Here is a 12,729-nt window from a genome sequence, read left to right as displayed (position 1 = left end):
AGAAGATCCAATGGACTAACCCAACCCGTTGATCCCCTCACAAATATGACTGAAAACATGGTACAGCAGAATATTTTTGGCAATAGTATGATAAAAAATTTGGAAAGATAATTGGTTGCAAAATTAACAAATTAACTTTTCCCTATTCACCAGAATTCCAGTGAATGTTTTCCATAAAGCAACGTAATAGGACCCATAAAAATCCATGAAAGCAATTAAAATGGAAACAAAACCGAACCTCCAGCACTATTCTTTGGAGCATGTGCTTCCCATCTTGAGGTGCACTAAGGTGCATGCACACAACAATTAGTAAGCCAAAACAGTTTTGTAATTTGAAGTTTGCACAAATTTCAGTTTCCCTTCCCATAGGAAAGAAAAACCATGTCCCAGAATGGGAGAACTCTTAAAGTGCTAAGACGGAGTAATGGATTCATTAAAAGGGCTTTCAGCCTCAAAGTCAGGATTTTTTTAAAGCCCTAGACCCGGTGCTTCCATGATTCCCCCAGTCCATCAACCAATAGGATGCTGCAAGCTGAGGGACATATCTATAGAAGAGACTATTCATATCCGGAGTGGTTTTCAACAGTTAAGTCGTTTTAATTAGAGTTACAGGTAAGACACTGATTCTGTGATACTTTTCATTCTTTGGTGCTTTAAAAATAATGCCATGGTGTTTTTCTTTTTTCTTTTTATTTAGAAGAGCCGCAGGGCCACTGCCTCACCGAAGCTCAGAATCTGGACTCATGGTGACTCAAATACGAATCATGCCACAGGATGAAAGTTGTGCTAACCAACTCAGCCATTGAGCTGGAGGCAATATCCCCATGATGATTCTTAACATCCCTATCTCTCAAGCAAGCCTTTTCTGCACAGATGATGCAACTACACTTAAGTATTACAAGCATTTGTATAATTTCAACATTTTATTACCAATTTACTCAGATTGGAGGCATATCTTCGTGGAAAAGACCCGAACATGTGAACTCCAATACATAAAAGAAATGCAAACATACAACAACTTAACAGGGTAATGCTAATCAGCATGACTTGAAGACAAGGCACCACAAATTTCGCAGTATTAGTTAGCTTTTTTTTATGGTTATGTCAACTTCTAAAGAAGTACCACATTCTTCATCACCAACGCTCATTGAGTTATTACCAAGGGAATTAAGATTGTGATCGATCAAATTAATAAGTGGAAGCATACCAACAGAGGTTTGGAAGTATATGGGAGATACTAGGTTATCTTGAATAAAAGAAGCATAGATAGCTACACTAACTATTGTGGGATTAAACTAATGAACCATATTATGCAACTTTGCGAGAGAGTGATTGAGCAAAGACCGACGAATGTATCAGAAAATCACTTTGGTTTCATGCCGGGGAGGTCTACCACTGAAACTAATTTACTACTTAGACAACTGATGAAGAAATATTGGGAGAGGAAGGATCTCCACATGGTCTTGATTGACTTAGAGAAAGCATATGATATGGTCCAAGAGAGTTAATCTACAAAGTGTTGGGAAAGAAAGGAGTTTCAAGAGGATATATTGAACTGTCAAGGGTATGCATGAGGAAGCAGTAAGAAATGTGACAACTGCAGTTCTGAAATACTGTAGACTTGCTTCAGGGGTCGGCATTGAGCCCCTACCTCTTCGCATTGGTTATGGACAAGTTTTTCTTTTCTTTTTCTTTTTTGAAAGGTTATTATGGCCAAGTTAACGAGGCATTTGTGGGAAGAGATCCTATGATTCACAAAGCTAGATTTATAGAGGGATGTTTTAAAATCTAAAGAATTTAAACTTAGTTGGACTAAAATAGAGAATATGGAGTGCGATTTTAGTAATAATAGGAGTGAAAACAAGAAATTAGTTAAGATTGCTGAGCAATAAGTTTCCCAAAAAGACCACTTTCAATACATTGGGTCAGTAACTTGTAAGAGTGGGAAGCCTAACAAGGATGTTGCCCATAAAATTCAAGCCGGGTGGAAAAACAGAGATGTGCCTTTGGAGTTTTATATGATTGTCATCTAACACTCAAACCCCTTTATAGGACAGCTATAAGACCAACCATGCTTTATGGTACAAGAATGTTGGACAGTTAAGGAACAATGCGTTCATAGGATGAATGTAGTTGAAATGAGGATGTTGAGATAGATTGAATAAGAAGGTACTGAAATTGAGGGAACTTAGTAGGACCAAAAGGTAATAAGATGAGGGAAAGTATACTTAGATGGTTTGGTCATGCACAACTGAGGCCAAGAACCACACCGGTTAGGAGTTAGTTGTTACAAGCAAGGTGTCCCATATCCATTACGATACAGTCGTATCGGCCGATACGTAACGGTAACGGCCGACACCGTTACGCGATACGGGGTCGAAACGGGCACCCCCCTGATTTTGCGACCGTAACGGCCGTTACGGGGCCGTTACGCATGTTACGGGCCATAACGGCCATTACGATCCCGTAACTGCTGTTACGGGCCTAGAAAATAGGGAAAAAAAAACATTAAAAAAAAAAAAAAAAACATACCTGGTCTTTTTCTCTGTTCTTCTTCTCCTTCTCCTTCTTCCTCTTCTTCTTCTCCTCACCATGCTGCGGTTGTGTCCCGGGCCTCCTCCTCTTCCTCCTCCTCCTCCTCCTCTCTCTCTCTCTCTCTCTCTCTCTCTCTCTCTCTCTCTCTTCGTTCCCTCTTTTTCTTTTCGGTTTCCCTCTCTCCCATTTTTTTCTTTTGAAATCGGAAGAGGATTGACTGGTATACTGGTGTGTGTAGGTACGTGTCATGCTAAGACGAGCGCTAACACTCCTCAAGCTCCGAGTTGTACGAACGGTTCAAAGGAGATCAAAGTTACATGGGCTCCACAATGATGTATTTATTATATCTATACCGTTCATCTATTTTTAAATATCATTTTAGAGCATTAGCAAAAAATTGAATCGTATCCAAAGATCGTCTGGACCACACCAAAAATAGTAGAGGAGATGATGATTTTCACCGTTAAAAAATTCGTAGGCCCACCATAACGTTTATTTTCCATCCAATTTGTTGAAAAGGTCAAAAAGACCTAAATGAAGAGGAAAAACAAATTTCATATTGATCCAAAAGTTCTGTGATCCCAAAAAGGGTTTCAATGGTAGACGTTCAATCCCCCACTGCTTTTTGCAGTGTGGTCCACTTGATAATTAGATCTGTATTATTTTTTGTGTCAAGCCTTAAGACGAGCTCGTCAAATGAATGGACGGTTTAGATATAACACATACCTCGTGAGCAAACCCACCGGACTACGTACGAGTTACGCAGGTAGGCACATTTTAATAAAATGTACACGTGCCACATGGGCCCCACCATGATGTATGTATTTTATCCATGCCGTCCATCCATTTTGCCACATCATTTTAGGTTATGATTCAAAAAATTAGTAAGATCCAAATCTCAGGTGGACCACAGCATGGGAAACAGTGGTTATAGAATGCTCACCATTAATAATTTCTTAGGGTCCACTGTAATGTTTATTTTCCATCTAACCTGTTAATAGGGTCACACTGACGTGGATGACGGGAAAACACACATGTCAGCTTGATCTAAAACTTTTGTAGCCCCAATAAATTTTTAATGATAGTCGTTTAATTATTGTTGTTTCTTATGGTGCGGTCCACCTGAGCTTTGGATCTGCCTCATTTTTGGGCTCATGCCCTAAAATTATTTGGCAAAATGGATGGACGGTGTGGATATAACACATTCATCACAAGTGGGGTCCAAAAAACTTTGACACTCGTGTGCTACACTTCACAATCCGAGTCCTACCTAATTCGGGCCCTTAAAAAATTGTACACGAGACATGTATTAACTTAAAATTTACCAATTAAATTATGGACTGTAATTGCTAACTCAAAATGCCAAAATCAAATTGTTTGAATAGTTTTAATTGTTAATTTGTGGACGCTTATTTTTTAAAATAGGGCCTTTTGATTTATTTTTTTTCATGATTCACTATCCAATAAATGTCCACCAATTCACAAGTGGGATAATGCCAATAAATTGCATGAATTTGAGCCTTATTTGGGGCATGGATTGGTCCTCCAAGTCAGCCCCAAATTGGCAACGCGATCTACCTGAATTTAATTTCATTTTTTAAAAGAACTATTGGGAGAAATGATATCAAATTGTTAAGTATATAAATTAAATACTTAGAAAATTAAATATATGAATTTTGTAATCAAATTCAGGTTATCTGGTTCATAAATTCATCAAACAGTCCGATACAACTTCTCACCAAAGAGTGGACCGTTACTGCGTTACACCACCATAAATATGTTCCAATTTATAAATGAATGCATGTGGAATGCTTAGAATATTCCGGATTTAATCCATATTTTTTTGGCAAAAAAAATAATTGCACCGTTATGGGCCATTATGCCCCCGTATCCCCGTTACACTCCCGTATCCGTATCGGTATCGGAGGGCACCGTTACGCCAACCGATACCGATACCGGATAACTACTTACAAGTTGAAGGCTCTAAAAGAGTAAGGAGAAGGCCCAAAAGGACGTGGTTGAAGGTAGTGAGAAAAGACTTGATAGCCGATGATCTACTGAAGGCATGGCCCTTTATAGCGTAGAATGGTAGAACAAGATTCATGTAGCTTATCCCAATTAATTGGGGTAAGGTTTAGATGATGATGATGATTGATCCAATTTATAAATAGTGGAAGGAACATAACTATGAACACCAATTTTAACATAACAAGGGAATTTGAAGGTGATATTTTTGTTCCACATCAATCTTGTACCAACAAATGCAAACTTGTTTCTAAGCCAATGATAAGTTATTCACATACATTATGGGTGATTGATCTGTCCAAGATGGTATTCCATTTCCCAGGTACCTTGACAACTACAAATATCACCCATTTTTCTTAGCTAGAAAGGTTTTAAAAAGGTCCAAATCATGAGTACTCTTACAATGGAAACAGAATAGAAAGGAAATTCAGATGATCGTATTCTCGACTGGTACGATGATTGCTTGAAGAATTTCAACCAGGTTTACTCATAAAGGAAATGTTCCTTCACACGGGTTGCTCGTAAAAGAATTTCTACCCACATATTATGTTGGGTACCCATAGAAGCCAATGTAATAGTCAACACCCTTGCTAAGAAGGGATCAATCGGCCATGTATATTTCCTTGACAATTACAAATAGCACCCATTTTTCTGAGCTACAAAGGTTAAAAAAGGTCCAAATCATGATAACTCTTAAAAAGGAAAACAGAATGGAGAGGAAATTCAGATAATCATATTCTCAATTGGTACAATGTTGCTCGAAGAATTTCTACATGGATTACTCATAAAGGAAACGTTCTTTTATCATTGCCAATAAAGAAACCTAGCAGTATTTTGGGGACTAGGTTTTAATTTAATACCCAGAGAAGCCAATGTAATAGTCAATGTCCTTGCTAAGAAGGGATCCGTCAGCCACGTATGTGTCCTAGATAGTTGCATAAATTACATTAACAGATTCTTTGTATGTTCTATTAAATTTTTGCTTAACAAATTTTTGTTGCTGCTCAAAAGAAAGTTCTTAAAAAAGGAACATGGATAGCATGCTGGTACCTGGTAAATATTCAATGTTTCGTAGATGATGTATGAACTGGATAGAAATAAAACAATGTCATATGTTTTAGCTTCAAAGGGATTTAGACTGACAAAAGCACAGTAAAGCATGCCACTCATGTAAAAATGGTAAATAAACCACCAAAAAAAAGAGGGAACTGAAATTTACACATGCCCGATCTTTGAAGAAGAAAAAAAGTGCTGGTAGATCACATTTGAGTTTCATCACGTCTCTAAAGACCTAATCCTTTCCTTTTATACTGCTTACCAAAAGGGTAACATCGATGAAATTGGATTCATAAGGCTGACCACAAATAGCTAGACAGTTTCACAGGGTTAGGAATGGTCGGGGAAGAGAATAAGAAGTTGAGATCGATGGGTTGGAAGGCTAGAAGGAACTAGGTCACTCGAAGCAAGGAGAAGCCTTCATTTAAAGATAACATGACAGAGAGCCAATTGAGCTGGTTCAGATGCTTTCTAATTAGAGCAGAGAGCACACCAGTAAAAAAAAAACGGAGCAGTGACTAGAATTGAAGGGCGTAAAAAGGGTAGACGAGGAAGCCCCAAAAGGACTTGGATAGAGGTTGGCGAGAAAGGATATGAAGGCTTCTTAACATAACAAAGGTTGGTTTTATATGATTTTTTGGCACAACAGGATTTGTAAAGCCAACCCCAAATAATTACTATGATAATATGACGAAAGGAATGATTGGCAAAACAACATTCTTGAGCGCGAGAGGCACCCACCAAATAGCTGGGACAATACTATGATGATGATGCTCTTGATTTGTTTAAAATGTTTTTAAAAGAAATAAAGAAATGAAAAAATATATATAATAATAATAAAAAAACACACCAGCTCAGTGGAGGATTCACCATGTTCAGTTTTTGCCAACTTGAACAAAAGAAAGGGCAACATTTCAAACCATAGCATATGCTAATACAAAAGCGATGTCCCATACCATTCTAAGCCTCCGAAGCTCTCTTTTCGCGAGCTTCCCTCTCCAAGCACATTGTATGGCCACTATATATCTTCGAGACTGTCGGAAAATTGAGCAGGCCTTCCGCATCCTCCATTGGGCCTAATTGATTATATTAAAAACAATTAATTTAAATAAATAAATAAATAAAAACAGCCAATTCACAAGGAGAGCTTTTAAATTCACTGCAGCAAATCAACAAGAACATGAAAAGTGAAATATAAAACATAAACCAGCCAATACATAGACAATGATAGCGTTTAAAGACCAAACCATGCCTCATGTTAGTGAGGCCTGACATTTGTGTATAGGAAAGTTCCATGCAATTTCATTCAAAGACAAACACAGTATAGTTCAAACGCCAACATACCCAAAAAAAAAAAAGCAACATGCATGATAAGCATTTGAGGATCAAGATTTTCTCTGGAAAAAAAAAAATCCAGGTCATAGAAGCAAGAGATCGGGGCAATAATGGAGATGTGAGAAAGTTAAGAGCAACCATTCCCAAAGAAGGGGGAGCAAATAGCTACTTTTAAGTCATATAATAAAATTCAAAATTAATATCAATATATATGTGAGAAAGGTTCAGAGCAAGTTTCCTCAGAGAAGGGGGTCTTCAGAGCTAAGACATAATATACAATTCAAAATTGAAATCAGTATATAAGACAAATGCGTGCAGACAAATACCCTCCCCTGACATCAGTTAGTAATTACAATTTAGCAAAATGGACTTCAAGTGACCTTTGATAATTGGCACAAATGAATACCTGTCTATGTGTCTATTTTAACATATAATACAGATACGTACATTTAATTAGTGTTCTGCATGAATGTATAAGGCTAGTCAATCACAAACAGTTGGGACAGGTTGTAATGATGATAATGGTACAATTAAGGCTGTTTGGAATGTTGCTATTTTCACATTGAGTCGAATGGCCATTGTAAAACTAAATAATAGAGATGCCTAAGATCAACCAATAAAATGAGAGAGGAGCATGATATGTTGATACAGGACAGACCGTTCGATCACTGCCTTCTGATTGCAAATCAGGCCAAATCAAGGGTCCCATTGACCAAGATCCTCCAAGGTCAATCTGAGGGCATAAGTGATGAACTAATTGGACAATGGAGACCGACATGTCAAACAACTAATTTTGAAGGTTTTCTATACAAACCATATACAAGGAACAAGATTTTGTGCAATTGTACAGCCTTGCAAGGCGATTTATATTTGATATTTTAGCAATATTGGGAGTCCTTAGTAGGACCGAGAATTAGTGATGAGGACATCCGAGTACCATATCAGAGGAGGGCTGAGCCAGTCTCTTTATGGCTAAACGACCATTACATTGGGCCCACATGGCCTAATTCATATTCCTAGCCACGGTGAAGACCCCATGTGCATGTTCATGCATTTTTAAAGACCCCACGCAGGGAAGATGCATGTGGGCTACATATAGGATTGGGTGGACATGATGATCGGACCGTTGGATCATCATCGGACATCTTGATCATGGACCCCATGGGTAACGAAATAGTTTAGTTGTTTAGATTGTTTACATGCTTCGTTATTTTTGGTATACCTTGTATTTGTATTAAGATTAGGAAGTTAGGAACAACTTTAATTTATTAAGCGTCTTTATGTTATCTAAGAATGTCTTTTTATAAAAGGTCTTTTCTGATACTATAAAAGAGAAAGATGAATGTGTAAGGACCCAATGTCATTATTTTGGAGAGAGAGAGAGAGAGAGAGAGAGAGAGAGAGAGAGCTTTGTGTTTTCTCTTCTTCATGTGATTTGAAGAATACTTCATGTAATTTGGAGCTTGGGAATGGTGTAATTCCATTCCCCGTTCAATGGAGGTGTGAGGCTTCCATCGATCATCTTCCTTCTCTCTTCCTTTCTATCCAAAAGAGGTATTTACCCAAAAACTTAATCTCTCTTCTTCCATTCCTATCCAAGACCATCCAAATCATCTTTTTATTCAACTTTTCATCATCCAACTTCAACCCCAACCGAAATCAACTATTGAGGACCCAAAAACCCTAGCCAACGACCCAAACGTGCGAGTCCCTAAGCTGACCATATGGACAACCGCTCAATCCTTTGATTTCTCCTTGCTTCCCCCATCAAAACCCCTTGATTCCACATCCATAACCCTACCCTAAACCCTAGTTCCCAAATTTCCTATTTTCCTCGATTTCTAAAGACCCTGATTCCAAAATCCCCAATTTCCATGAACCCTAATTTTTCAATTTTCAGATTTTTCACTTCCTAACCCTAATCATAAAACCTATAAATTTGTCCCTTGAGTGTGGAACGTGCCTATGCTAAATTGGAAGTTCTATCCTTCCATTGGGCCTAGTTTTAATTGATTTATATGATTTCTTAGCATGCTAGCATGTGATTTAGATTAAATTATATTTTATTTCGTACTGTTTACTCTTAATTATTTGGCGGGTTAGCATCTTTTGTTAATTGAATTACTTTATGGACTCTTTCATAATCTCCACGTTGCATGCTAGCATTAAATCATGTGTCTTGCTTCAATTAGTTGAACAACATTATTGGTTACTTTTCGTTTAATACCAACTTGTGACAGTAACAGAGTTATATAACAAGGAAAGGTAGATTGGAACATGGAATCCAAGCCTTGGTTTCTTTCTTTTATAGGGATATGCACACAAAGGTTGTAAGCATATCTACACATATCGACTTTAGACAGATTATGATGTTTCTGAAAGAAATCTTTTTCTTTACAGCAATGGTGTCAAAGCATAGCAGAACAACTTTCCATATGTTCATCCTTATGTGATGTTATTTCTTATTTCCTTGCTGATGGTTGGGTCAACTGAATAAATATTGGAGCATCCAGAGAAACGAACAGTCATAAAAAGTGGTAAATATTCAGATCCACATGCTTCTGGTCCGAATTCATCTTCAGTGATGCATGATGCGCAAAAAGCAAATGGCAGGTAGGCAAGTATAAAGAGTACAAGACAACAAAGAGAACCAAAAATTCATCCTGTAAACAGAATCACCTGGATCAACAGAGCAGCTCTGTCTTCCTTCCTACGAAGAAACTTCTGACGAACAGACAAAGCCCGGATGCTAGCTTGTAAAAGAACAATGGCTGAATAAAGTTGCGAGTAAGCACGCTGTGACAGCCATCTACGAGCGTACTTCTGAATGGAAAGAGCTGCTGCTACTTGCTGTTTAGCTGCAAATATATTTCGAGAAAGGCAACCTGCAAAGAAAAGGAGCAAACCTTGTTCATGGTCTCTAAAGTGGTGGAGCAAAGTAATGGAAACAGATATCAGTCTCTTCCATATACATACATAAATACATATACATAGAGAGTTGGAAAAGAAATGCTAAACATCTCATCACAAACAGTTCAGTCCAACTTCAATGGCAATGCTCTGCTTCACAACATTAAACACTGGAAGATAATGCAGATAAAGAAGGAAAACCACATCACCATCATCGTTGCCATCATCTAAGCCTCAGACCAACTAATTGGGTTCAGCTAGATGAATCATATTCTGCCATTTCACTCTATCATAGCCCGCATCCTTAGCTAAACCACAGGCCCTCGAGTCCCCTTCCCCTTTCAGAGCCTTCCACTTGAACCAACTCACTCCTGATTGGTGTAGTTCTTGGTCTTCATTGCACATGGCCAAACCATCTTAAGTCTATACCTTCCCTCATCTTACTACCTATTGGTGCTACTCCTAAGTTTGCTCGAATGCATTCATTTCTAGTTCTATACGTGTCCTGCCACTCATCCATCTTAACATGTAATTCCTTGACTGACCAACATTGTCTCATAAAGCAGACTAGTCTCGTAGCTATCTTATAAAATTTCGCCTTCAATTTCAATGGTATGCAATCACATAAAATTCTGAAGGCACATCTCCACTTCATCCACCCAACAGTAATTCTATGAGCATCATCCTTCTCAATCTCTCCGCTGCATTAAACGTCAAAAAAGCCAGAAGTAGGGCTTTGAGTTGTCAACCCACCTACCCTACTTAGCAAATGTCAAATGCTCTTTTCACAAAAGTGCATTAGAGAGGCACGACAAGTGGTCTAAACAATCCAAAGAACATGAAAATCATGGAAATGCAACGAGAAGCTGAAGAAAAAGAAAAACCATTGTGAGTTGTCCAAAATGTATATATCATGACATGAGAACATTCAAACAGCATCTAACAACTTATCAATAAAGCTAAACAAGCATATCCCTTTTACGATGATAGGATCACCCATTTATATATCAGGAATCCACAAAAACTTGTCTTCATGCCCAGCTCAGACAAAGTAAACTGCAACGTACTAGGCTGAATTTGGAACTACAAAGTAAAATCAAACTTATTTCCAAGTGGAAAGGTTTCAAGGCCATCCCCCATGGGAAGGAATTTTGGAAAGGAACATAAGGCCAACTCACATAATGTGCACTACCAATTTTCCACCCACCTTATCAGAAATCATTGATCTTGTTCCATGCAGGACATTGAGGAGTGTATTAGTTTGGGTAGGAAATCAATTCCACCAATCCACGGTTTTCAAGATGTGTAAATGCGGTGTCCATATCCTTTTTTGTAGACAACCCAAAATAAAAAATAAAAATGAAGGAAGCACTATCAATTAAAATAATCCATGTAGCACAAGGCTTAGATGATGATGATTATGATTATGATGAATAGGTGCTATAGTGAAAAGCGATTACTTAGAGGTTCTTTAGCAAGAACTTCTTGTGCAATTGGCCTCCCTAGTAGCATACCAAGTCAATGCCAAGTACAAATTAATTTTATCCAGCATCTCTTGAATCAGGGGGGCACATCTCACTTAATTCATATCTTACTTTACACCTGACATGGAAGTAATCAATCCATGTGTGTGTGTATTAACAAGTGTACACAATACATTTTCCATCAATTAGGACAAGTCCTCCCACGGTTCCAACCACACATGTGTGTGTAGTCTTTACTTTAAACATATCCGAATTTTTAAGATTACTGCTTCAAGGCAAAAATCCTCAAACTCTTGAATAGTCCAAACGAGCAAGGTGTAAGAGAAAGGGGATGTGGCAATATGAATAAATGAAAACACCATCTAGGCTCGTCCCATATTCCAATAGAGGGCCTTAGCTTTTAGAGATCTGAAAAGTAAAGAAGAACTCTTATATCCTCTTTTTAACAATGGTTTAGGATCCATTTCTCAAAACTCGGAGGTTGAGGCACGCACCTTTGCCAAGTGCATCAAAGATTTAAGGGATCGTTAATCCTTAAACCCTTTCTCGTCATGATGTTGTTTCTCTACATCTGCTTCACAAGGTTGAGCTCTACCGGTATAGGCTTCCACGGACTTCTCTAGATAAAAGGGGTGGACAGGGAGAGAGGGAGAGAAGAAACCGCCCCCTACAATGAAGCATGAGGAACTCATTTATAGATTTGAGAACAGTTTTTTGGTACATAGTGGAAGCTTTGGGGGTGGAGATGGTATCGAACATATGGCATGATCGCATTGGGTTTTGGGATGGCATTTTAGTGAGTTTGGAGTGTTTTGAGGGTAAAGACATGAGGGGAACACTTGGCATTTTCTAAAAAAAACAAAAGGATAAAAGAAGCAATTGGTTTGCGTTTCGGTAATTATAATGGAGCTTAGAATGTAAAAATTAGTAGCAAAGGGGGCTCAATCCCTATAAAACTCTATCAACAGATGGTGGAAATTCAATTTTCGCCACCTATTGACAAGCAGTGCGAAATATCATCAATATTATCGTTGATATTATTAGCATCCCCAAGTTAGCAATACCAAAATTGCTATTATAGTAAAAATCTCCAAATATTGCCAATATTTACAATAATTGTGTGTGTGGAAGAAAAACAAATCCATTTTTGTGGGATTTGTTCATTAGGTGATTTCAATCAATCCTCTTGGTTTTTGTTGAACTAAAGCTTGGATTTGAAAGAGAAATCTCGAGCAAAACTGAGATGGGCCAAAACTCAAAAGTGACAAAAAAATCCATAGGAAATTTTTTTCAATGGAACTCTATGTCAATGCATGACTCTCATGCATTTACATGAATTTGAGGTGAAAGATCAACATTTGAGTGAAAATGAGAGAAATTGAGG

At 37.9% G+C, this 12,729-nt stretch overlaps 1 protein-coding gene across 6 annotated transcripts in view; it reads right to left on the bottom strand.

Annotated features, from left to right (window-relative positions):
- Positions 1 to 12,729, bottom strand: part of LOC131226728 (myosin-15) — an 80,498-nt gene that overhangs the window by 16,829 nt on the left and 50,940 nt on the right. For all 6 annotated transcript variants that reach the window (XR_009161993.1, XM_058222405.1, XM_058222406.1 and 3 more), the window contains 2 exons: positions 9,631 to 9,836; positions 6,573 to 6,692 (listed from right to left, as the gene is read on the bottom strand). Coding sequence is in view for 5 of the 6 variants with exons in the window: in XM_058222405.1 (XP_058078388.1) it covers positions 6,573 to 6,692; positions 9,631 to 9,836 (326 nt within the window). In the remaining variant the exon portion in view is untranslated. The remainder of the gene's footprint in view (positions 1 to 6,572; positions 6,693 to 9,630; positions 9,837 to 12,729) is intronic.

The sequence above is a fragment of the Magnolia sinica genome, chromosome 15, assembly GCF_029962835.1.
Source record: "Magnolia sinica isolate HGM2019 chromosome 15, MsV1, whole genome shotgun sequence".
Lineage (NCBI taxonomy): Eukaryota > Viridiplantae > Streptophyta > Magnoliopsida > Magnoliales > Magnoliaceae > Magnolia > Magnolia sinica.
This window is presented reverse-complemented; position numbering and strand designations above follow the sequence as displayed.